This window comes from Molothrus ater, chromosome 3 (assembly GCF_012460135.2).
Source record: "Molothrus ater isolate BHLD 08-10-18 breed brown headed cowbird chromosome 3, BPBGC_Mater_1.1, whole genome shotgun sequence".
NCBI lineage: Eukaryota > Metazoa > Chordata > Aves > Passeriformes > Icteridae > Molothrus > Molothrus ater.
The window spans coordinates 102,966,498-102,993,702 of record NC_050480.2 but is presented as its reverse complement, the minus strand read 5'-3'; the positions used below and the strand labels follow the sequence as shown (position 1 = coordinate 102,993,702).

The window sequence follows — 27,205 nt, the reverse complement described above, 5'->3', positions numbered from 1 at the left end:
CGTTTAGAGAACAAAACCTCAGAGATCACATTCCTTAACAATTCCTAAAGACCTTGTTTTCTTGACAAAATATCTTTGGCATTTACTGAATATGTTCTGTTATTTGGGCTAGCAGAGAGTATCTATAATAAAGTACAATTGTTGTTCAAAAAGTTTGGGCAACATGGATTTGGAGGCTCAGAAAGCACCCAAAGGAGAAATACTACATGTCTTTGTTTTTATATTGCTCTCTGAGCAGTCACTTTTGGCCTCTGCTGGAGACACAATACTGGGCTACATTCACCTTCAGTCTGACCCACCACAGTCACTCTTCTGTCATCTGCAAGAGTACCAAACTTCCTATTAAACAAGAAATCCCAATCTACCCATATATGTAGAAACTTCCATTTTTTTTTTGCCTACTGTTACTTACTAGGAAAAACATTCAAGGAGAAACCACTGCTTGAGTAGCCTTACTCACAAGCCTAGAGGGAACAGAACTACTGTAGTTTTATCTGAACAAGCTTTCAGATGGATTCATGCTGATAACAAAACACACTGATATTATTTAGAAACCTGTACCAAATTTTTTAAGAAGCTGCAAAAGAGTTTCAACAAAGAGTTGAAAGTTCTAACAGAACAACAATTTGCTCAGTTCCAGCAGATCTGGAAGTAACCAACTACAAGTGTCATCTTTTGCCACGTAAAAAGAAGGAAAGGCAAGGCTGTTGCTGAGACAGGCATTACTCTACCTATGGCTAATGCATCCACTCCAACCTGAGAGCAGCAGCAAACAAGGTTATAAGACCATTTTTAAGTAGGTGTGTACAGACACATCCATGCGTCTATACATGTCAGTTTACGAGATTAAAAATGTAATGGTGGTGTTTAGACAGCACAAGTGAAGGTCAGAGGCTGACACTAACACTTGAAACCAGAGTAAAAGTGTTAATTTGTATACTTTGTAGTGCCTTTCATTTTCCTAGATAATCCAAAGGGCATTTTTGTTTTGTGAACTGCACCTCTGATTTGTAAGACAAGATTACTCTTCCTCCCACATACATTCCTCCTAGGGAAAGGAAAAAACCCCTGTGAATTAGCAAAATTACTTTTCTTTCTCTTTCAGAAGATATACTTCTGTATCATAAACTAAAGACTGAATTTCCAAATCAAGAAAAAACACCTGGGACAGTTTTTCAACCAGGTCTCCTCAAATTCCATTAGTAGCCAGAAGATATCTCTGAACTGAAGTGTTTCCATTGTATCTACTTCAAAGAATCTATGTTTTAAACCCTTCCTATAGCATAGGCTGGAATATAGCAAGTTGAACATATGATAAAGTAAATTCTGCAGTAAGTTGATTATTATACCAAACAAAAACACAGGGACACTCAGAATGGTGTGTTAAGTCTAACAGTGCATATTACCTACTGCTGTTTGAAAGCTGCAAGTTGCAACATGATCAAACACTGGAGATGTCAATAGAATGCTCTTCAAATACTTCATCATTTAATGTTATTAAAATAATTTCTTATTTGCATACAGAATTTCATATAGCATATTATTTACAAAAGAGCTCAATGTCATATAAAATTGTTTACATTCATTATAGGAACTTATTAATTATTCTGGCCAAATAGCAAGAAATCAAACCTATTCCTGGTACACAAACCATTTCTTAAACAAAGTTCAACAACCTGAATATTTATTGTCATTTATTCCCCACTGTCTTTTACTGTCAGCTGTTATAACCTCCCACAAAGGAAAGAGAAACAACTGCCTTTGCTTCTGCCTTATAATTCAAACTGTTCTTGCCTCATGGCTGATAAAAGATCAGCATTGGCATGAACATTGTTAAACATTACTGCCTTTTAAATATGTGTAAAATTCTATTGTTTACATCACCAAAATTACCTTAACATTTGTTACTCTGTTACTGGGGTTCCACACCTGGCCTCTTCAATTGTTGCAATTGGACGTGTTTATGATTAAGCTCACAAGAATATGTGAATTGTTGGAAAACAGAAAAATTTGAATGGATCAGAATTTGCACAGAATTTGCCCTCTTTGAGCACTAATTTTGGCAAGGATGAGTGAATGACATTTTTAGTGAAAAGAACGTTTTTCATTTCTTATTACTCAACCTCAATGTTATGCAAACCCCCTGAAATTACCTACATGAAATCAATGGGTATTACTGAAGTAACAAAAGTTAATTCAAATAGATATTTCAAATTTGAAAATTATCTTCTCTCCAAAATAAATTTAGAAGTGTATTTGCCATACAAGAATTATGGCATCAATTGTGATAGAACTCAATTTTTCACATTTTTGTACTTTCCTGAAGACAAAGTACCGTTAATGTAAATATAAGGCTCACAAAAACTTGAGGGAAGCAGTATTTCTGTCTATGAAGCTTATGTAGAAAGATCATGAACTACATTATTTTCAAGAAACTCAGGATAAACAGAACACAAGTTCTCTCAAGAGCTGACAGAATGCTAATGTTTCTATCTGCTATGGGAACCGGACTAAGCACCCAACAAGTCTGCTGAATAAACACACGGCATGTACAATATGGCAAGTGTAACAGAATTTATCTGCTCCCAAAATGCCAATGCAAAAGAGAGTCACCTCTTCTGGATTACAGGTTTAAATGAACAGCTATTCAGACATTAGCAGAATACATCAGTAGTATCAGTGTGCTGATGTTCATGAACTTGAATGTTCATGAAACTTGTATTAGTAGCGAGTCACTTCCCTTAAGTTTATTGATATCCACTCGTACTCAAAGTGTTTTTACTGTTGCAGTCCAGTGAACAGAAACTGAAACCATTCACTAATGATACCAGAGTAAAGATGGCCTTTGATGGTGTGCTGTTAGGTATCAGAATACGTTCTAAAGCCAATCTTTGAAATTAAGATAGACAGTTTATATGCGATCCTTATCTCACTACAAATCCAAATCAGAGAAGTAAAACTGTCAGCCTGTGTATGGAACAAAATACATTGTTATTTGAAGAGTAATTTCTTGAGGTCTCACATGAGGATGCCAATAAAACCCCACTGGTTTTGTACCCAAAGCATCCACTACTGCGTTCTGGCACATCTACATTAATGTGTGTTAGAAGTACACTGTAGAAGTAACAAAATTCCATTTGCCACCATCACCCAGCAACTGTGTTCCCTGGCTGTGATTTGCAAATTACTAGAGGCCAAATTTAAAGTCTGTCAAGCATTTTCAGTTGTCCTTTCTTTTCAGCATAGAAGAAAATAAAGTCTGACTCTATCATGGAGGTGGATGCGCTGAGTAGCAGTTTCATTCCTCTGTTCCAGAAAATTTCCTAGGTCTGAGAACAAGATCTTTGATAGAGGTAGTCATTTCCTGAAGCTCTTTTCGAATGCTTTCTGCTCCTTCCTCCTCTTCCATGTTATCTTTTGTGTCACTGTCTCCGTGTTCAGTTTTCTTAGTCTGGCTGGTCAATTGTTTCACCACTAATCCATGGTATTTGACTATCAGCGAATACTGATCCTGAGGGCAAAAAATGAGAAGAAACCCAGGGGATGTCAATGTTACAGAAAAGGTAGACAGACCTATAATTAAAGATACAATTTTTTAAAAAGCATTCTCCCATTCTTGGTCAAAGAGCATTAGTGATACAGAAATATATTTCTAACCAAGTACTTGACAACCTAAATTTCGAGAGACATTCAAAGAGGCAAAAAACTGAAAGCATCCAAGTGCTGCAAAAACAGGACAATAAACCAGTGAAGCATGAAAGCAATGCAGTTAATAAACATCACCAGTTTCAGCAGTATAAAATAGAGAATTTCAATGTATTTGCTCTTTAAGAGGTACATCTTTCTTTAAAACTGGATTAGAAAAGTTTAAAATACAACCATGTCCTGGCTCAGAGGAAAGACGTAAAAACGTTCCATTGTAAGAATTGTAATATCTCCCAAGACAGAGCTGTCCCTATGGTTAATTCAAAGGACTAATAACACATTTTTAATTTTATAAAAAAAATTTGATGACAGATCCCTGAAGAGATTGATCTGCAATGCAGTCCAGATCAGAGCAATTGTATATTCTGCACATAAAGTAATGTTTAGGCATGAAATCAAACGGTGTCAGGTTTATGCAGCAAAAATAGTGTAAGGCACAACTTTCATGTTCTGTCATAGAAAAAAGGTAATTTCCCTTTAAAAAGCTAGAAAAGAATACCTCTGGGATCTTGCCACTTAGGAAATTAATGATCTGTGGTACTGATCTTCCTGGTGCATGAAGCATGCAGTGAGTTGAAAACTGAAATAACAATACTGATGTCAGGTGCAGAACAAGAGCTGGATCTTCTGTGACTTTGAGCTGTTCCATCAGAGCTTGTCTATGCTGAAACAGGACTTGCCTAAGGAACAAGAATATATGAAACAAAAATATGATTCTATGATTTTATCATATAGTAGTTGATCACATATGCTAAAACTTATTTAGCATCAATTAATTTTAATTTTCTCCTCTGACCATTTATTTATGTGGAATTCCAAAATGTTAATTGAAAAAAAAACCCAAAGAACTATGACTGGCATAGCTCAGATTTTGAAAGACCCCTAGGGAATTTATATTATAGAAAGGTAGTGAGCCAACAAAATTAGCTAAATGTGAATTCTCCTCTTCTCCTTCTCCCATGGATTTAGAACTGCTTGACTTGCTATTTTTCAGTTAAGCAGTTTGGAAAGAAGGACTGCCTCTTACCCACCGAGTATGACTGCTCCCATACTAACCATCCTACATTTGTTCAGCAGTATAGCCACATTTCATAGAATAAATAAAATTAAGGTACCTTTCCTTCTTTTTGTCTCCTTTTTTCACCATAACACCACAAATATCCACTGCAGAATCAAGGCACGAAAGAAAATCTTCTATACTCTATTAAAAATAATAGAAATATTTAATCTGTGTTTGCAGATTATAAAAAAGTTTAACTACTGTTCACAATTAATCACACAAAAGATGATTGTGAATACACTTGAAATAAACTACAGAAGAAAAGAGAAAGTAACATGTATTTAGTAGAAATTACCTTTGATCATCTTACAACAGTTCATATACTTAAATACTAACCTGAACTGTAATTCATTAGTCTTGGAAATAAAATTAAAAATGAATACATGTTCTACAATTATTTACAGATACATATTTTTCTTAAGAAACACCTCAGTATGGTCTTTTGCATAAAAGAATTAATAAATAACTCTCCTTGTGCCTACACTGTCATAATCTGAACGTTTGGGGTTTCTTTAAATTATCCATAATTTTACTAGTTAAGAAATACATGGAAGAACATCAAGAACTCTGGGAACAAAATACAGAAACATCAACCACTTGAGATTGGAGATTCTCGCTCACTTTTCACTCTTCTCACCTGCCTATGAAAGGCACACTGGATTCCATATAGCAGCAAGGAGCCAAAGGTGACTATCAGTATCAAAATGTAAGATCACCTTTTCATCTCTGAACATTCACAGATACAAAACCACACTTTCTCTCACTGCCTTACAAAAATACAAAAGATTATTTTGCCTTCAACCTTCACAGCAGCAGTGATTACATCCTAAACTACGTGTGTCAGCTATTTATTAGCATTCTATCAGCAAAACAGAAAATCTGAACTTGATTTTTACCTTGCCATTCAGAGAAGTATGCAGTTTAGTTAAAGGACCTTTGGTATCTTCTGGCAGTTTACCTAAAATCTTGATTCTGCCCTGTATGGGACAAGAATGGAAATAATCTGTAATATTAATCATCTTTTTAGATGTTGGCATATTTCAAGTCAAGCAATTACTTACTGAAAAAATATCACTGATCTACTTGAGACTTAGAAAGGAGCTTTTATTTTTGTACCTCACTTGTGATTGTAGAGTAATTTTCTGTGGTCATCATTGACTCAGATGCCAAGAAGTTGAAAACCAGATTTGTAATGTCTGTACATAGAGTCTTCAATAGGTGTTTGGCAAGGTTAGTCTGAGTATCATCTGTTAAAACAAATAAGTGATTAAAGTAACTTATTATAGTCATCTGATTCCTATGATGTTATCACAGCACCTTCCTACCTGTGGATTCTATCAACCATGAGTAGTATGAGAAAGTTATCTGGATACATGAAGATAACATCCCTCATTTGCTGTGACATTCTTATGGAATGTTGTTCAGTGAAAAATGTGAGCTTTCAGGTCTGTAAGAACATTTTAATGCATTGCTAGTATTTCAAAGATGTATCTGTAAAAGCAGTAAACAACCCTGTACAATCCTCTTGAAACAGTGCTATTGATCAAGTCAAGAGCATACAAAGGAAAATTCTGCAGGACAAGCAGTTAAATAGAAGAACAGCCATGTAACTTCAAGACTGAAATACTGAATTTGGGGGAAAAAAAGAGGCTACAGAACACATGCCCAAGAACAAGGGCTAATGGGAAATAATTCTATATATTCCAAAATACAGGAATATCAGGTAGTTTTGCTAATGTTTCCTTCTGCTAGATTTCCACAGGCAATTTTCTAGGCGAAAGCTGAATACAGCAGAGAATCTTGGAAATGTCTACAGTATTTTCCTAATGCTAACTTTTCTGTCACACCTTACAGAGCAACCCCCTGCAAAACAAATCTGACAGACTATCCTCAAGCAGCAGCTACTTTCAGTATCAAACCTACGAGGTTTAAAGAGCAGCTTCTTAGAATCAGGTGGTATTCAATTTTTTCATTAGTGGCACAGCTGACAGAATAAAATGAGCATACTAATATTTTCCTTTTTTTTTTTCATCTGGACAGTGAACAATTGGAAAGAATGCAAACACTTGGGAAGGAAGGACAAGAACACAGTTACCTTGACATAAGGTAACAGAATATGGATATGAAATAAAGAGAATGAATTTCAACTACTATGCAAAGCTATGCACTTCAGCATAAAGGCAGTGTTATGCATACTAAACACATCTCTAGTTTTTTCTTTCTAGATTTTCCTTTTTAAACTCTAGCTCCTGTCTGACCTTTAATGTAGATTCTGGAATAAATTTAACATCCTTGAATGAACATAATCATTTTTCAAAGTATGTATTTTGCACCTGTGAAATGCTTTGCTCCCTTTTCAAATAACCGAATGTTGTTGTACAGGTTTGAGAATTCTTCCTGCAAGTCCTTCATAGCCTGTCTTCTGTTGGCTCCAGAAGAAGATGTTGAAGATGTAAAAACGGAACGCACAACCTCCTGATAAGTTTTTGTCAAAGGTCTTAGAACAGGAAAGAAGAAAGGAGAAAACATTGAGAAAACTGTGAAACTGTATGAGGTTTTCCAAAATACATCAGCAACAGAGAAAATGACCTCATTATGTAGTAAATGATGGGGACATGAATGCTACAGAACAGTGAGATAAACAAAAGGCCAATTATGAAAATCAGAAAAAAAAACCCCACAAGGAAATTAAAATATTAATTAAAATAGACTTAATGGCAGATGTTCTAATGTTATAGTATGTATGGTATGTAAATATATGCCAAGGTTTTCACAATCCTCAATGTGAAAGATAAAAGGATTTCCAGAAGCAATGCTATTCACAAACTTTCAGGGGCCTCTGGACAAATTTCTAAAGACGCAGTTACTGTGGCACTCCAGGTTTATTCAAGCTTGGCTATTACAGTCTTATCTCATGTTCCTTTTGCTCTGAACATACATATTCACATTCTCTCTGGTATGGAACATACTTAAAAGAAGTTATTCATCTTTGCATAGCTCAGTTTGCTAACATAACTTACTATCCAACTCTCATGGGTACCAGTGGAGACACAGATGCCAGGAAACATGATCAGGTATCAAAGGCTGTCCAGAAGATGGGACAGGTGAAACCTCAGCATGGATCCATGTAAGTGGGTGAAAATACACCTGTGAAGCTGAAAATGAGCTTGCAGGACCATGTACTGCTAAGCAGAGGCACATTCCTGTGTCAGGACAGCTTTCTAATACATAAGACGTGTAACATGGAGCTGTACAGAAAGAGACTATTGTGGTTCACATCTATCAACAAGGCCCTCTTTTCTAAGCAAGAAAAAAGACCAAAGAATAGATTCAACTGAAGTGAATCACAAATTTTCTAACTCCAGCTGAATTATTGAAATTACCTTCTTAGATGTTCAGCAATTTCTGTAATAAGCTCTTCAGGGCAATCCTGCATGCGGGTCTTTAAAACCTCCTCAATTTCCTCTTGTGACATGAAAGAGAACTCCAGCTTCTTATTCCTACCTGTAGTGGCCATAAATAACACTCACTTAGAAAACATTGCATTTAGTATTGCTACAATTACTCTGTGGCATGAGACACTGGAAAGCCTCAAATTCCAACCTCCATAGAAGAAATGCTTATCAACAATGGAAAAACCAGGATGATTATACATGACAATGGAATTTTACACATGTGAAAAACTGACAAAATCTCTCTTTTGATCACTTAGAAGTTTCTGTAATAGACAACTGAAGTAGTGTATGAGGATATGTAATTTTGGTGACACTTTTTTTCTGCTTGGCCCATTATTTTAGAAACCATGTCACCAAGACCAAATAAAGTGCCAAAACTGAATTGAGTGTTCCTACTTGAAGGATTTCACAACGCTATTGTTTTTATTATTTTAAACTCCATTTAGTAATGGTAAGGTACACAATCATGTAACACAGTGTCCTAAACTTGAGGTTACAGTATAAATCTGAAACATGATAAATTAAATCAGACAAGGTGTTCCTGTAATAAAAGCAACTTATATGCATACAATTTAGTGCATCTGTATTTCAGTTTCACACAAAACATGAACTTTTCCCGGGTGCTGTAGAATTTTTACATATAAGCATGAGATCAGGATGATGACAGAGAACTAGAAAAGGACAAGTTCCAGATGTACCTTAAGACAGGCTTATTGTGCACATAAGTATGGAGATCAATGATATTCCTTGTTGTGCTGCAGCAGTAATGAACATACAAAGTTTATAAACAAGTGAAAAGGGAGGTTAAATCAGGTTTTAAAAAGGACCTTATTTATATTTGAATGGTTTAATCTGAGTTTACCTTGAGATCGTGGTTCAAGCTATTTATTATAATAAAGCAATACAAACAACAATAAGGGAAGAACAGAAAGCCTACACCAAAAACCAAAAGTGACTGAACACTGTTTTACTCAGTAACTGAGTAGTCCTGAAAATAATTCTATTTATATGAGAATTACAGTACACTGTGAGAACAGTATCAAACAAAATTACTACAGTGTATTTCACACATCAAATATCATGTTTCAAAGTATTTTTCAGTCAGTATTTAAAGTCTCGATCCTACATAAAAAATGGAAGTACACATTTCTGGTTCTGCAGCAAACAAAAGAAAGAACATGGTTGCTTCATTTGCAACCATTGTTTGCTCTAAATCTAACAATGTTAGCTTTTACTTAGCAAGCCATTCCTTTTAATAGTGAAGATAGAGAACCAGGCACCAATAAGGAGCGATATTAAAACTATCAAAACATTAATTTTTACTGTATATTTTATCCCTATGAAGAAAAAAACTGTTTAATTGCTATTGTTAATTTAGGCCATTCATTTATCATATACTATGCAGCAGGTGTTATAAAAACCAAGTGTAACATTCACCCCAAAATCTATGGCATTTCCTACATAAAACAGAAGAATGAATATAAAATGGTATTATTTCTTTGAATTAAATTTCCTTTTTAAAGACTAAGTTATGCCGTTCAGTGAACATGTAATGTCAATTTCATTTAAATACCAGATCCATAGATACAATTTTAAGTACATAGTGTTCTCATCTTCTTGACATTTTAGCTGACCCTATCTAAACAGTGTGGGAAGAACAGACATGTAGGAAAAAAAACAAAGTAGTTAAACCCTGTTGAATAGATATGAATAAGTAGTGTCTAAAATAAAATTACAAACCTGTGGCAGTCCCTTGTGACTCTTCATCACTGTCAGCATCCTTTCTTCCTTTCTTCTTGGTTTTCTTGATCTTTATCTCTCTGGCATTCCCACCACCTCCTCCTCTCACGCTTCCACTGCCCTCTGGTGGGGAATTACTTGCTTAGTACACAGGAAACTTGTAGCACTTAAAAAGTTTACAACACCACGGTAATTTATCTATGTTACTTGTTAATGCTGCATTGAAAACCACAACCTGATTCTAAACACAACCTAGAACATATATTTCAGAATCTTAAGGCCATAAGTTTCATTCTTAAGAAAAAAGGCAACTGAAGCAAAGCTTTGTTTACCCTAATGTCATTAATAAACACAAACACTAATATCAAATGCACATATAATAAAGTAAGAAAAAATATAAAAAGAGCAGTATCTTGCTTCAGCTAAAAACAGATGAGATACCAGGGTCCATAATATAATGGGGGATCTCTATCGGCTGAAAACAGCACCTCAGTAAGCATTCAGCATTTTTAATCAATGATGCTAAATAACTGAGCTTATAAAAACTATGTTAGATAATGTAACTTTGTTAATTTTCAGAGAAAGAATCCTACACTACAAGCACTTACCCAAAATATTACTGGAAGCACACATTCAATTAACTCGAGCACTCGATCTTTTTCGACTTTTCCTAGATGACTACAGAGTAATGGGATGTTGCAGCTCTGACACACATAACAAATTACTTTGTGCAGAAGTCCTGCATCAATGTATGCAACTGCAGACAGAATCTCAACTTGCTATACAGTCCCTCTCCACAAGGCAAGCTGTTCTGCTCTTTCTTCCCTTTTTCACAGCCTCTTCTGTTATTTTTTCACTTGGAAGAAACTTAAAACTCCATGGTGCTAGACATATATACACTATGCCTTGAGAAAGTGGGGTTTTTTTCCATTTAAATATGGTCTCAGTTTCAAGTAACTACATGATGTAACTACTATTTTTTGAGAAAAGGAAACACAAAGACATGGTGCTCTTACTTAAAAAGCTAACTGCATCTGTTACATGTCATAGATGGATTTTTAAGCATCACTCTGCAGGAACAGCCAAAAAAATAGTGCTTTTCACAAACTTATTTGAAATGTGACTGTGTTACAGTAATTACATTACATAAAAACTGCTATGTTGGGGTGTTTTTAGGTAATGCACATAACAGTCCATGATAAAACATTTCAGGGTAGTGCTTGCTGATGGTGCAGCATGTTACCCTGTGGGTATGAATTTGTCTAGACACATGGTACAGGCTCAGTAGAGTCTCACTCCTCAAAGGGCTGGAAATTGAAGTCATTCTATTATGACAGCTCAATTAAAGATCCAAGCTTCTCTACCTTAGCTATGGCCTAGAAAAATCTGCCATCTCTTGTGTCAAGAATAAGTTTAATTTCCATGTCAACTCAGGCCTACTCATGCTCTTTTTTTAAGATCAGAATGTTCTATTTTGCAGATGAGTATATTGAATCAGGCCAGATGCTGATACCAGTGCTCTAATTCTCTTACTTTCAGAAGCACAATAACACTCTGCAAGTGAGTTCAACATAGATTGCTCAGCTGTGTTGCAACAGCACAAGAATCACACAAAGTTTTTGGGACTAACAATCTTCAGACTGAATACTGGTTTAAAAAGCAGAAGATTTCAAAGGGTTAAAGCCACATATATTCATTCTTCCTTCAACTGAAATCTATTCCAAACAGTCACCACACAAATGGAGTAAGGTTTGGGATTAATTTAATCCAGAATATACCTCAAAGTAAACTGTCGAAATCCCCAAGTAACTGTTACATGTGCAAAACCAGAAAATTCCATGGCATGGTTTTCTCAGAAAAGATGACAAGTATTCCTCAAAAAAAAAAAATCCCAAAAACTCATTCTAAATTTAGACAAAGTTATTTTGGAATTAACATCCAAAGACTAATAATAAGAAACATATTAATTTTCCTGGACCCTTGAAAAATGGAGATTAAAATTTTATCTATTCTGTGTAATAAAACATAGTACAGAGCTCCATGAGCTAATACTGCTTTTATTCAGTCTTGTGTGATCATACTGTATAAAATAATAAATGAAGCAAGGATTCCTTGCTTCTAAACACAGTTAGTTGTGTTGAACTAACTCAAGAGTCCTTTATAGTACTTCCTCTGCATTTCTAAGTCTGAAATTAATTCTCGTGGGCATAGCTGAGATGTATGCATATCCACAGTATAATGGTAAGCAGCTGGATTATTTCTTAAATATCTTAAGCAACAGACTGGAAGCATTTAATGGACTAAAAAATATACTAACTTTATATTTGAGTATTTAAGAGATAAAACAAATTAGGTTTGTTTCTTTTTTCTTAAGCTGAATATTGATATCTTACCTGCTGCTTTCTTTCTTCTTTCATCCTTTTTGTCTTTTTTATTAGCATATGAGTTCTCTAAAGAAGAAGCCTGTTTTAAATCCTCTTCAGTGATTAAATTAACAGGGTTGTTTTTAATTTCCTAAAATGAAGAACATGCACATCATAGCAAAAAGATACAGCAATGGAAGAAACATTTAAGCCAGCTGGCACAAATCAAACATCACATTTTCCAAGTGCAACACAAGACTGGACTTCCTGAGCGCACCAGAATATAAATTACACCCATTAAATATAGAAACCTGTTGTTCATTTGTCCTGCTTCTTCTCTAGTTGCATTTCAGATGAGATGTACAGAAATTTTAACAGTGACTGGAAAGTCCCATAAGCTTTACTCCAACACTCCATGCTCACTCTATCTTGACCAACAAAAAACCTACTGTACCTTTTCTGCTTTCTGTTGCATCAGATCAGAAAAGAGGTCAGCACAGCTGCTTAGAAATTTCTCACTGACTGCAATGGTGTCACTGAAGACTAAACCTGAAGAGCTTTTGTTTAAAGATCTCATCACTTGCTGGAGCAAAATCCCAACATCTTCTACTGACAATGAGCTGGGCAGAAGGGTCTAGGGTAAAGAAATTAAAATACAACAGCCTTGTAAGTGGATAAACAGAATAGACACAGGCCTTTTGACACCTACTAACTATTTAGAAAGCATTGCACTTTTCAAATTAAGCTACTAATTTAAGACTACACACTATTTTAAATCTTCTAACATGGCAAACCCACATTGCTCTAGAAATATGTGTTACCTCTGGGCAAATGCATGGCAACTTCTTCAAAACGAAGCTCAACTGCTACAAAGCAACACCAAACACACAACAGCAGCAGCATCACTTAAGAGCAACAAAGGTAGTGCTGTAAGGCTTAAAATTAGGACTTAGGACAAAGTGGCTAAGATCCCTCTGCTCACCAAAAGTGTTGTAAACATTTAGTTTAGACATTTTTTCAAAAAAAAAAAAAAAAGCCTAGCAGAATATATTGCTCTCTAGTAGAGAAATACACTAATTTTGAAATGAAAGTTAGTCTTACATATCTATAAACTGAATGCAAGTATGTCCTTCCCCTGTTTTTGTTCAGATCAATCAAAGGCAAATAATGCCCTTTTACTTGTCATTTTAATTAGACTGAATTTTCTTCTTTGATAACATTGAATTTCATTACACATAAATGTAGTTTTAATAAAGTGTCATTTGACACAAAAATAAGAAAAAATAAATAAATCCAAGAGCAATTGAAAAGATTGCTTACTGCTACATCTATCCAGTTTCCAGAGCTGATGGCTTCTTCCACAGAGGCTTCAACTTGATCCACAATCTCTTGACCAACACAAGCTGCTCTCAGAAATAAGAGTTGTGTAGACTTGTATCTTTTTTTAATGTAGCCTGCTGGGTCAGGGATGCCAAGTCTATACAATGCATCAAATTCTATAAAACAGATATATGTCTGTTAAAATTTAGTTCCTTCATATACATACAAGATCTTATGGGATGACTTTATTATGAAAGCAAGAAATGAAGTGTTACACATATTTTTTACACAAGTAAATGCAGCCATTAGCTAATGCTGACCTAAAACTTAGTTCAGTACAAGCTACATCTAAATGTTGCTAATAGAAGTATGAAGATTAAATCATGGATGTGACTTTGCTCTGAGTTTAGAAAATTGGTTTTTTTCTGATTCTTATACCATTAAGTTTATATTTGCAGTTGTATCTTTCCAAAGTATTCTAATATATAATGAACAATATTTACAATACATACAGTGTCCAAGTGTTTTGCTTTCAACTATTTAGCAGTTTATACTTAAGAGGTGGAGAAAACATTCAAAGACTGACAGACACTCCATCAGTCAAGCAGTATTACAGAAACAGTTAATACTATCATTTTAAGTTAGGGTGAACCTTTTCAATCTGCAAGAATAACTGCTACTTTGGGCCTGACCATTTGGGATCATAAGGGGACATTCCTCTCTTTATTCAGATCCACATTCTCCCACAGCTCGTGGTGTTTCAAAACACCATCATCCAGCATCACTCAGCTGGAAGTTAGATACAGTTGTCTGGATTCAAATCAGGACACTAGTGCTACTCACTGCAGTTCTACAAATATTTTGGAAAAAAATTCTTCCTGAGCACTGCATGCTTGGACTATTAGCAGCCAAAGTTTGGTTGTAATCTGGACATCTGGCCTGAAACTCCAGCCATGATGATCTGAAAAGTCTACAATGAGCAGGCTAATCAATGTCTTCAGAGCAGTAACAAAACCAGCATTTGTAATTGTTTGTGAGAAATAGTTACTGTTTACCAGTATGGTCCCCTCTGCTGAAATACAGTTCATTGTGATAAAGTAACACACATCATTATGAGCAAGATGGTCTTTGAGCAAAGGAGTATCAGCCACTGCATTGGTTTACACTTCTCCTTGTGAGGCTTCACCCTAAGCACTAGCTATATTAAGGTAAGACCAATTACCTACACTAGTTTTAGAAAGCTATTTTATCTGTAAGAGTATAGATAATTACCTAAGTAACCATTCTGCTTGAAAAAGGAATCCACCCATTTGTTCTGTGTTCTGGAATAGATGTCTGGAACAAACACAGCCTTATCCTGTCTCCCACCAACCACAGTGCCTTTCAGACGACCAGCATTAACAAGTTCTTCTAGCAAAGCTACAAGAGGAAAATAAATTAAGAGATGTTTCCTAAGTTAGTATATCCATTAATCAAAAGATAGTAATTATTTTCCCTGGTTTGTTTCTCCTTTTTTCCACCAATTAGTTTGTGCTTGTTCTTGTGAAACATTGCCAAGCTCTATCAATTATTTTTAACACTTATGAGAATTTCTTCACAAAAGCTCTGGAAATCAGACAATGTTTCTAAAGAGTGAGCCACAATGGCAGGATCAAAATGGTTTTTATTGAATAGGTACCTGGGCACTTTTAGCTTTTAATTTAAAAAATGCAGACATAGAAGAATCTTTCTCTGGCCAGAAGAGTAAAATATAATAGCATTTTAATCGTAATTTTTCTTTGAATTCACTGCTTGCACATTAACCAAAATGGAAAAAAAATCTGAATGCAGAAAATTACATGAAAAGTCATTACCTAAACTGCATAACACAGTGGCCAATAATAACCTCTTGAGAATACTGCTAACAAAAAGCATACTGGTAACTGGTAGTACCGAAGTACTAAGCACTTCTCAATGCTAAATAAGATTCTCTAAATCCATTTAAATTGCATAGGAATATCTGATTTGCCTCCTATGATCTGCTTCTGCCTTTCTGTAATACGAGAGATATATTTTAAAAAATCAGTGACATCAGCTGTTAACTCTGCTGATTTCCAGAGCTTTGCCAGATGGCTTTTTTCTAATACTCAGTTTATATTCATTTCTATTTCATTAAAAGATGTGTTTTACTCTGGAACAAAACATTAAATGGTATCACATGGCAAGACTTCTTCTGCATTAAATAGAAGCAGCAATCAACACTTCAACATGCTTAGTACAGCACACAGAGGTTTAGCTCACTTATGCATTAAAGTTTACCTGAAAGCCCAGTTCCAGAAGAAACAGTGCATAGCAAATCATGATAGTTTTTGTCAGATATGCCCATAGTGTAGATAAGCTTCTATAAGCTAGCAGCTATTGAACACAACCGCCACTAGCAAAGCTGAACAATACTTACACTGAAAAAATGCAGCAGAAAGAGAAACTGATTTAAACAAGATATAGCTTTATGTAATTTAAGACAAGAGCCAGAAATCATGTTCTGCCATGGTTCAGTTACATCGAATAAAATGGAACTTTTAAGACCAATTCTGGAAATAAATTTAGTTTTTTGTCCTTCCTAATATTTTAGTTGCCCTAGAAAATAGCGTCAAGCTGTCTGTTCCACTTAAGCAATTGTCAGATAATACATAATGGTTCTCTGTTTGCAATTTCAACTTCTTTTTATTCAAAGTTTTTAAGAAAAATAATTAGACTTTCCTAGAACTCCACAGAATTGGTTGAAAAATCTATTCATGAAGGAAAAGAAAAAAATCTATTCTTTATGGAAAGAAGATGTCCGAAGAAAAGAAGTCAAATGAAGACATCAATTAAATTCTGTATTTTATCAAGTGCCAGTTCTAAAGCTCCAGGGCAGAGGAGGTGCTCTCAGTAATTTCACAGACCATTGCTGCAATTATGTCTAGACAGTATTTTGTTTTAAAACAAAACTGTAGAACTACCATGAATTCTCATTTATTTTTAAAGGTGACCAAATAGTTTGCAGTGCCCTATTAGGTCATCATCAGTCTGACAAAGATGTTAAGTGCCCCTCCATGCCAGTCCTACACCAATAACATAATGCCCAGGAATGAATAACATCTGTTACTTCATTTTGCTTTCTAATTAGTGTCTTAACCTGAAGAGTTTCTCATTTCTAAAACTACTTTTTATTTTAACTTTATGAGGGCTTAAAATTAATAGCAGCCTATCTATGCGAAAGAACCAAAGAATAATATTTATCCTGTTTAAACTCAAGTATTGATTAAATAATAGCTGTTTGTAAATAATACAAATATTACACTGAACTTACATTTTTATTCTGGAAGAGATAGAAAACTGATGACCACTATTAAACACACGGCTAACAGCGACAGACATAAAAAGCTAAAAAGTAACATCATTAAAAGGTATTTTTCAAGTCTGCAACATTTGTGAAATAGAAATGGTATCTCAGCAAATGGACACAATAAAATCTGGCAGCGAATAAAAAGATAAAAAGCTCTTTGAAACTTAGAAACTGCAGAGGTAACGAGAGAAAGTAAAAAAAAAACTAAAGAAAAGAATGAACAAAGTCACTAAAAAAACCCCATGGAAATACTAGAAGAACGTATTGTGATGCTCAGTGGTGTCAGGAAAATACCAGAACTTCAAATCCAATTAACACTGTACATCATCAAAACATGATGATGTACTTGAGGACTTATCTGAAATAGACTGTAACCAAACACTGAAATTTGCTGGGTATTGAAACATTATTATAATGCAATTTCACAGATTTTCCCTTTAATCTATGAAAACTTGGATGGCACATAAAAAAAGACAGAAATTTTAAATTGATCATGTGAAAGTAGACTGTTTATATGATTTTATTTAAGTGCTAGGATTTTAATTTTTATAGAATAAGCTTGCGGTGGAGAACAACAGGATAAACAGAGAGATACTACAGTGGAGCTGAAGTGAACAATGCCCTAAAGGCAAAAATACCCAATCAAGAGAAGCATTAAGGTTCAGGAGAAGAGATAGAAAACCATTGAAGGATTTTAGAAGACCAGTAGCACTTGGTCAGCCAGCACAGAAGACTAATGATGCTTGAAGCAGCATTTTTGAGAGACTGGGGAGGGCACACAAAGTGACAAACAAGTAGAGCCTAAAGATTTCAGTAGCTGAATAGGGGATCTTTATGCATTTATACTTAGAAAAGGAAAATAAAAGCAAACAGTTTGAGGATACGTTTTATCTCTCAGCATATAAAGTCATTCAACTAAGAGTACAACAAAAGCTTAGCCTCCATTATCACAGAAAAAAGTCAGTAAATAAAATCCTGAGCAATTAATGCTATTTGGCTACATAAAATCTGTCCCCTTTTGTGTGCTTCACTGATAAAACTGCTAGTAGCTAAGGGCAAATAATGAAAGAGATGAATAAATAAGTACTGTACTTCTTGCATCATTCTGTCCCCAGAGGCATCTCGTCAACAAATGTTTTCATTGCTCTGGATATAGAGAACATCCCTTCAGTGATGGATAGCACAAAGGGTTTAATACTTTCTACACTAAAGAGAAACACATTGTTCTGTATTTCAGAAATAAGTCTATGTGCTAAAACGCTTCTTTGAAAGCACACTTTTAATAATGAAGAATGGATTTCCTAACAAAGACACAAAATATTCTGAATGAAACTCACAGTAAAGTAAATGTTCTTGAAATCCATACCGAGTGATCAAGCTACTTACAGGTGTAGGCCTTGGGAAAAAAAAAAGAAAAACAAAATATAAATTAATTATATGCAACTGATGTGGAGAATCCAGAAATAAGAGAGGTTGCTATAGATGAACACAGCCTCCGGGTACTACACTGATGTTTAAAATAGCTTACAAGGCTTTAATTCTGAATTACTGTGAAGTAATAACACAAAAGCCATGATAATTATTGCAAGGAAACTTCTGCTTTGTTAAGTTTTCCTCTTCCTACAAAGTGGCATAAAAATCTGATTTAATAAGAAAAACTTATCTATAATCATATGTAGTGTCCAACTAAGCAGCAGTGGAGTGACAAGAGAACAGATATTCTACAGATAGTAATAAAAGAACTACAGAGTAACAATTTCTTCAGCCAAAACACTAATATATGTTGTATAGTGTATATAACAATATAACAGTATATTGTTATATACAGTATAACAATACTTCCCTTGTTTTCCAAAAGTGAGTCCCTATTTCTAACAAGTGAATCTAATGTAACTGAGAACTGGTCCCAGGAATTTTACTACACTTAGGGGAATCTACCCATAGGTCCTTTTTCTTTTTCAACCACAAGTGAATCTGGACCATAAAGACTTACAGAAAAAATATTTTAATATGTGGTTGCAGCATTGCAATTTACCGAGTAATCGCGGTGAAGAGCCCACGAATGCGTGCTCGATGGCGGGACACGAAGGCTTCCGTAAAAATCACCCCACGGTTTTCCTGGTCTAGTTGTCCATGAATAATTCTGCCCAAACGCCTGGATAATGCCTGTAAATAGAAAAATTAAGCTTTTCTAAGCATGCCTTCTTCCATCAGATATATGGGTATCCAATGACAGAAAACTTTGCAGAAAACAGAAGAATGGTTTGCAGATGCACCATGAAAACGAAGATTTAACCTTTGTATTAATTTTGTACAAAATGGTGACTTAAAGCCATGGATATTGCAAAGATAAAGAAAGAAGGTGGTCACAACCAATCCTGCCTTTGCCAGGTTGATGGCTTTCATCACCTGTAACAGGAAGTCTCCTGGAAGGTCATATGCCTTGCAGAGTTCTGATATTGTCACCTGGCCAGTTTCCTGTAGTTTATCATTTATTTCTTCTGCTAATTGATCCAGATAACTCCTTTAGTAAAAACGAGAAAAAGAAAAGACAACATATTAGGTGTGACATTCAAAGTCAACCTCAAGATCACATACTGAATAACTGACCTCTTTTGATACACCTCTTTCTGTGACATCTTTGCAAAAATAAACTGAAAGTTATTTTAAATGAATAAAGCAGAACACTGTAAGGGAAAAGGTGTGGGTTTTTTTTAAAGCCTGCTAAGCAGGTAGCTAGTAGTAAGATGGGGCATTTATCTACTTGTATGAAAATTTCAAGCAAGAGAAAGAGGAAAACAATGTCAATGAAAATTGGAAAACAGCTTAAGTAAGTAAGACAGCTCTTAGATATTTCAAGAGAGCCAGGTACTTCATATTCTTTGACAAGAACAGATCCTGAAGCTCAATCAATAAAAAGGACAGCCCCATAAGAGTCTTACTTCAGTGGTAATCAGGGAAGCCATGAAATAACTAGCTCAAACATCTTAGGCTTCTGAGGTTAAACAAGAGGTAGGAGGTTTGTCAGTAGTTGAGGCAGACAGCAAAGCCAGAGACAAATGAGATCTGGCTGCTGTGCACAAAGACACTGGGTAAGAAATGAAACCTCTTAAAGGCAGGACACTGAACAAAGACGTTCAGTAGGGCCTTTACACCGTGGATTCACTGGATGCTTTGCTGAGATAGGTCTCACCTGCCAAGAGTAGCACTGATCACCACCAAGCAGCTCTAAGATCAGCCAAGAAAAATGGATTTAACTTCAGAAACAACAAAGGTTGGACACTAAGTTTTAGTCTGCATTTTAAAAAATAAGCACAGTATGAATTATACATATTGCTCCTGAAGGTACTCACTCATTTATAAGCTGTCCGAGTACAAGCTGAATACCTTTTTCAGATTTAACAATGTCATTAGCTCTGTTTTCAATGTGCAGAAGGTCCACATTTATCACCTAAAAAAAAAACCCTCTTATCAGAACTTTAAATTGAAAATCATTCTCAAACATTGAGATATTAGTTACACATTCCTATATCTTGAGGAAAGCTGCTCTTATTTTTTATACTATTGCATACAAACACAGTTTTGAACACAGTTTTGGAATAAAGCAGCAATCCTTTAGAGAAAAAACCTCTCTCTGCAACTGCTACAGGGTTAAAAGAAACCTATATAATAAAAAAATACCAGAAAGCAGTAAGACAAAATAGGAAACTGGCTTTTAGAAAGATTTTCTGTTTCCAAGTAATTTTGCTCAAGCCTGAAGGAAAAATTAGCCACAGAGGAAGACTACTGCAGGACAAAGATTAGTGGAGACACAAAGAATAATGAAGGAAGAGGACAGATTCAAAGAGGCATGCAAAGTTAATTATGCAGGCTCCTGCAGCTTTAAATTTAAATGGGTAACATATTTCTTTTCTGTCTGCCCTCCTTAGTTTACAAAGAAAGAGTTCATAAAGAAAAAGTGTATTTATCAGTAGTGATTTCAGAAGTCCTAGATGATCACTAAGCAGAGAGGTTTCAATAAAGCAATAAATGGACAGATTAAGTAATCTGCAGTACCCTGACATGAGCTACCAGCTCTTCATAAAATTTGTTCTGTTTTAAAAAACTAACTTAGCTGGAGTATAACTAATGAACTCCATATTCACATTATACATGGTGAAGAAAATAAAGAAGTATAAAGTTTTTATTACGAAAGTTACCTGTTGTAAGTCAACAATGTTAACTCGACCTTCAAGAAAAGATAAAACACACTTTTAGTACATGAAACATATTTGAATAGGTTTAGAATAAAGTACAGATCATTGTGCACAAAAGATTTAATTACTTTTTCTGTAGACCAATTAAACCAGTTCATGAGTGCCCAGAGATTGTTAAAACTTTCTACCTTTACATGATGCTACTAACAAAAAACCCAGCAAATTTTAATTCAGTCCAAGCTGTCTCACTGGTATGATACACCATGGCAAAACACAAACTGAGGCAAACCTGTGGAAACAGTGAGAAAATGGCTAACCTGTATGGACATAATAAGAAATTAATTTCTCTGAACATATGACTCTGTGAAATTCACCCTTAAGAACAACTCAAAGTACAATACACTGCCTGCTCATTAAAGCCATCAACAAAAAGCTATCTGAACTTCCTTATATATCTAAGTCATATCTTTCAATGCAAGTGGCTCTCCACATTGGTAAAATAAAAGAACTTCTCAATGAAAATTTACAAATATTATTATTACCAATGGTGTGAAAGGAGAATAAATTTGAAATTCCAAGACAGGGCCAAATATCCTGGCCAGCTACCAACTGTATTAAAACATCAAATTTCCTTCAAAAGGATTTTTATAGAACTTTTATGTCAGAAATTCCACATGGGTGAAAATAAACCAAATAGCCTATCTTGATATGCTTATCTAAGAGCCTGACACAGATCTGAAGTGAAAATAAAAGAGCAGTAGGAGAATTAATGTGTAGATGAAGCAAACTAACTTTTTCTGAAAGATTAAGAGTACTGAAAACTTTCAAAACCTTTCTGTAGCCTTCAAAATTAACTTCCAAATTCAAAGGAAGAAGGAAAGTGCCACACTTACCACCAGAAACATGGAGCTCATCGTGGATCTCCTTACTAATCTGCGCTGGAGTGACATACTCCTTGCCATCAAGTGTGTGCACTACTTCCAGCTGCTTTTCTGCTATCAGCTTTGTGACAATTTCTATACAGTTCCGTTCTGACAATCTATCAGAAGCAGAAGGAGTCAGCAGTTATTCTACGCAAGTACTTGCTAAAATTACCTTTAAAGTTTCAAACGCACTACACATGGGAAGTACAATGAAGATTGCTTGCAGTTCTTTGCGAATGTACTTTTTCAGACTAAGAAATTAATGTCTGTATCCTGCTTATCACCCACCAAATCATCCATATGGGTTTCACTTGAGCAGGCCATCTCTCCAAAACTTTTACTCTCCTCCTGAACAGCTATGAGAACCGTCAGCTATGAGAACCCACCTGCTGGTGAATTTAGGAACACCTGTAACTAAAGAATTCGTGTCTATGACACTTCTGTGCAGTTTTATTTTACTTTCGCGCATTTCGGATTTATTTTTCTTTAAGAAAAACAAGTTCTGGGCAACGGCCTCAACTAGTCAAGCAGATAGAAGGGAGAAACCGAGCGCTGAAGCCGTGATGATTTTGAGCAACTCCAACTTAGCAGTGATAACACACTCAGTCGCTTCCCTGGGCCTGCCCGTACTCTGGGGTCCCTGAAAGGACGCGGGGCTCCAGCACTGACACAGGGAACGGCAGAGGGGCCGTGCTGGGCCGGGCCCCGCGGGGTGCCCGGACCGGGGGCCGCGGGGGAAGGGGCGGCCGGCGCGGGGAAGGGGCGCGGGGAAGGGGCGCGGCAGGCGGTGCGGGCGCCGCCCTGCTCACCTGTGGGCTACCTCGGCGAACTGCGCCCGCTGGAAATCAGCCGCCAGCTGCCGGATCTCCTCCCAGGCCGCCGCCATGGCGCAGCGACACGTCAGCCGCGGCCGGGCGGCGGCGCGCAGCGAGCGGGGCCGGCCTCCGTCCGCAGCGCCGCCCCGCGGCACGGAGGCGTCCCTGCGCGGGCTGGGTCATTGAAAACAGACGGAACAAAAGTCAACCACGGGAAAAGGAGCAAAAAGCGATTTCCGCAGTCGGGGTTGGTTTTAGCAGCGGGGTCCCGGCGGGGCGGGCACGGCAGTAGCTGTGCTGTGCTGCCCGCGACGGCCCGAAAGCGGTCGCTCCGTTCGGCGCTATCGCAGCGGGGCCTTTGTTGTGAGCCCAGCTCTCAGCGTGAAGCGCGCTAGGAGATGCCACTAGCGAAACCTGAAATGAAATTTAGACCGCGAGTTGGGTCTGAGGTCAATAGTGTCGCTGCTTAGCGGGATCGCTGTTACGCGGCGAGCGGCGAGCTGAATTGATTTAGCTGTCAGACCAGAGGTGAGCCCCACAGACTTAAAGGCCTTTCGGGCGCTTATCTGGAGCTGACTCGCCTGTGGCGATGGCAGAGGGCACTGCACAGGGAGGGCTCTCGCCGCGCGGTGCGCCGAGGGAGCCTCAGCCACCAGAGCCTGGCACCTCCCGGGTGGGACAGCAGCAGGACACGGTGCCCGGCATCTCCCGGGGGGGACAGCAGCAGGACACGGTGCCTGGCACCTCCCGGGTGGGACAGCAGCAGGACACGGTGCCCGGCATCTCCCGGGGGGGACAGCAGCAGGACACGGTGCCCGGCACCTCCCGGGTGGGACAGCAGCAGGACACGGTGCCCGGCATCTCCCGGGCGGGACAGCAGCAGGACACGGTGCCCAGTACCTCCCGGGTGGGACAGCAGCAGGACACGGTGCCCGGCACCTCCCGGGTGGGACAGCAGCAGGACACGGTGCCCGGCATCTCCCGGGGGGGGACAGCAGCAGGACACTGCCAGCTGCCCAGCACCGGGAATGGGGTTTGTGCTGTTGAGGCTCTGTCCTTGTCCTTCCAGATTTCTTGCTGCTTCCTGCGTAGCTGCTGTTTCACTATCCCTGACAGCCACTCTGTGACTCTGCCTTCCAAAAGTCACAGGAAAATGTCTCTGGCAGGGTTGGTGTCGTGCTGGGTGCGGTTTAAATAGCGAGAACAAAGACTTTGCAACCAGGATAATAAGTTGTAGCAGCATATATAGAGGGATAAGCATGTGGCTTCAGTTTTACTGGTCGTTCCCTTTGAGTTAAAAAATTAGGGGCAGGATTCATTTTGCTTGGGCATCTGAGGTTTGCTGTTGAAGTCTGGTCTTGGAGCCTTTGCCGGGCTCCCCAAAGAGCGGCTCTGCCTAAAACACAGCTCTAAACCAAGCTCACTAATTACAGCAGGGACGTGTCTGTGCTCCTCCGCAGGCAAAGAAGACAGCAAGGGACATTGCTTAGCCAGGCCCTTGATTTAGGCATATTTCTGTGAATGAATAATGTAGCGGCAGAACAGGGAAAAAATGTGATAGCAATTTTGGGGACAGTATTTATGAAGATTATATAGAAATAGGCTACCACAGGGGACAACAGGAAAAAGAACTGGGGACTTAGAACTGTATCCCTCCTACCTCATCTTAAATGGATTTGAAGTCCTTTAATTTTATGTATACTCTACCAAGCAATAGAGAATCCCTTTCAGCTAAAATCTGAATCACTGGACTGGCCAAACTGAGTGTTGTAGTTAAGATTCCAAAGTAATGTATAATGGCTGGACCTTCACTTGTCTGTGTATGGCTTGAGTTCAAGCCACAGTTCCCAGATTTTTGGAAATAGTCATCTGTAAACAGAGCTGGGTTATTGTGGTTTTTGGTTTTTTTTTGGTGGATTTTGGTTGTGTTTTTTTTTTTTTTTTGGTTTCTTTTAAAAATTAAGCTTAGAGTTATGTTCTACCAGTATGCAAAGAAGGAGCAGATGAATCATGAATACACAACTGTTACAAGCATTTGATATTTCCAAATTTCAGGTTCTGAGTCCACAATCAAAGAAATTTTATAAGGACCCTTTTCTTTCAAGATGTATGTACACATGTGCAACAGATGCATACCTAATTGCTATTCAAGTAGCAGTTCAGATTTATTTTTTCTGTAGAAATCCATTTTCTTTAGACAGCCTTTAAGTAAAATCTTGTTTTAAAAATAGAGTAACTGATTAATTTTACTATACTTGCACAAACCTCTTGCAGTTAACTGAGCTCTAATGTTATTAGCATCTCTTTTATGCATGGGTATGATGCTGAAAAATGAAGTTGATACCATTTGTTTTTCTGCAATTCTTCTGAATTAACTGTTTCCAGAACTATCACAATAGCAGAAATGTTTTTGTTTCATTGGTGCAGGTATCTAAAATAAGTATGAAGGGTTTTGTAGCTATAATGAGGGCAAAAGTTTAAATAGACTCTTACATAGTTATTATAATATGGATTGATGGCTATATTCCATTGACACAAAGTAAATAATTTCTTATGAAAGCCATGCACAGTATTGCATTGATTCACTCTAGGAATATCAATTATCCTGTCTTAATTGGGGACAATAAAAGCAAATGATAAGGTTCTTACTCCTGTCAAAATGAATCAATGCTGACTGTATGACATAAAGTACGTTATGAAGGTTGTTATTCTAGTATTCATGTAATAATATAATTGTAATATAGCAGGTATTTTTAGGAGTACATAGAAAATACATAGAAAAAATGAGTAATGCAAAATAGAGAAGAACAAATTTTCCAAGAGTTGTGGTTTATTACAAAACTTTTTGCTTGGCATAAAAAATGAATTGGAGGAATTCTGATATGCACAGTATATTTTCCTTTCCCTCAAAAAGAGCAGTGTCACACCTCATAATGGAACCTTACCTGATATTTGCAGGGTAATTGGATTGTGTGCAGTCTGTGTTTTTGATACAGAGAATTTAAGACAAAGACAGCAAATAGCAGTGTAAGCACTTTTGATAAAAAATTAGAAATTATGCAGGTGGAAATGAATAAATAATTGTGTAATAGGATGTCTGAAAATGGTTTGTAAACTGAATGAAATGGAGTATAAATTAGAATTATTTTTAAATGGTTCTTTCCTTCCACATCTGTTATGATATTATCTTTATAACTTGCTGGACATCTTTTCCTGCCAAACAGGTGAGTTTGTGAATTTGGATGGTTTAGCTGTCATGTTTTGCTCATTAATGTGTTTACTTTGATCAGAAAGGTTACTTCTCATCTCATTTGTTTTTTATTTTTCTTATACACAAAATATTAGTAACAATTTTGATGTGGTGACTCATAAGGTTTATTTGATGAGGGAACAGGTGCCAAGTGACCCCTTCCTTTATCAGCGAGAGCTGGCAGGATAAAGCACAAGCTTTTTAAATGGTAACTGGCTATAGGACTTTCATTAGAAGAAGGGTTTTCACCCTGTCTGTTTGTGCTGTGTGTAGCTTTGGCTTTTTTGATTTTCACAGTCCCTTTTTAATGCACAGTTATAAATAGCATAATGTTTTGCTTTTCAGTGCACTCTTCTCTCTTTTCCTGTCATTTGCACTGTAACTGTGCTAATACGAGGGTGCTTAGCTCAACCTCAGGCAGCCTTTTCTGCATAATTGGTTCAGTTAGGAAACAACACACTTCCAATTAATTAGTGTGATTACCTACCTAACAGTAGGTAGAGGAAATTTGGTACTCATTTGGTTCTTTCTTTGCAGTGAGTATTCATATCAATAATAAAATCTTCCCTGAGCAACATATTTCTAGACATGCAGGGTATTAAACAGCACATCTATGTGGAAAATCTCACAAGTGAGTGTACTAAATGCATCAGCACCTGCCTCATTCATACACTTTATTAATGTGGTTCAGAGATGTGCTCATAAAATCATATTCATATAAGTACCATGGTTTTTGTACTATTTTAAGTAGCTCTTTCTGTTAATATATGTATAAAGCTAATGAGTTTTTCTAAGCTTTGAAGTACTGACTTCAGTTTATATCCTTGTTTGGAAAGGTAGTTCTCTGTTTGGATTAGAAGACTAAATGTACTGAAGTGTTCAAATGAGCAAATTCCCACATTGTGTTTGACAAAACTGCCTTTGATCTTTTCTGAGGAATGGTTAAACATAATATGCAGAATTTAGAGTAACCATTTGTTTGACCTGATCTTTGGATGTGATTCAAGGGAA

At 36.8% G+C, this 27,205-nt stretch overlaps 1 protein-coding gene across 1 annotated transcript; it reads right to left on the bottom strand.

Annotated features, from left to right (window-relative positions):
- Positions 1 to 1,466: 1,466 nt before the first annotated feature.
- UFL1 (UFM1 specific ligase 1) lies at positions 1,467 to 23,020 on the bottom strand. Its single transcript, XM_036380503.2, has 19 exons — positions 22,939 to 23,020; positions 22,100 to 22,245; positions 21,210 to 21,238; positions 20,364 to 20,461; positions 19,420 to 19,534; positions 19,046 to 19,176; positions 18,348 to 18,406; positions 14,916 to 15,062; positions 13,644 to 13,819; positions 12,778 to 12,957; positions 12,354 to 12,474; positions 9,961 to 10,083; positions 8,149 to 8,269; positions 7,099 to 7,262; positions 5,882 to 6,012; positions 5,662 to 5,742; positions 4,821 to 4,906; positions 4,205 to 4,385; positions 1,467 to 3,511 (listed from the first exon to the last, which is right to left on the bottom strand). The coding sequence occupies exons 1-19, from the start codon at positions 23,013 to 23,015 to the stop codon at positions 3,299 to 3,301; spliced, it is 2,379 nt and encodes a 792-aa protein (XP_036236396.1). The 5' UTR covers positions 23,016 to 23,020; the 3' UTR covers positions 1,467 to 3,298.
- Positions 23,021 to 27,205: the final 4,185 nt, after the last annotated feature.

Bases quoted from the DNA above. Each gene is read 5' to 3' on its own strand.
- UFL1 (XM_036380503.2), bottom strand. From the start codon at position 23,015: ATGGCGGCGGCCTGGGAGGAGATCCGGCAGCTGGCGGCTGATTTCCAG. The intron at 15,063-18,347 runs GTGAGTTTCATT...TTCCTCTTGTAG, and splicing joins TCAAGAACATTTACTTTACT to CTTTGCTAGAAGAACTTGTT. The intron at 3,512-4,204 runs GTATTCTTTTCT...TTTTGCCCTCAG, and splicing joins TAAGTGGCAAGATCCCAGAG to GATCAGTATTCGCTGATAGT.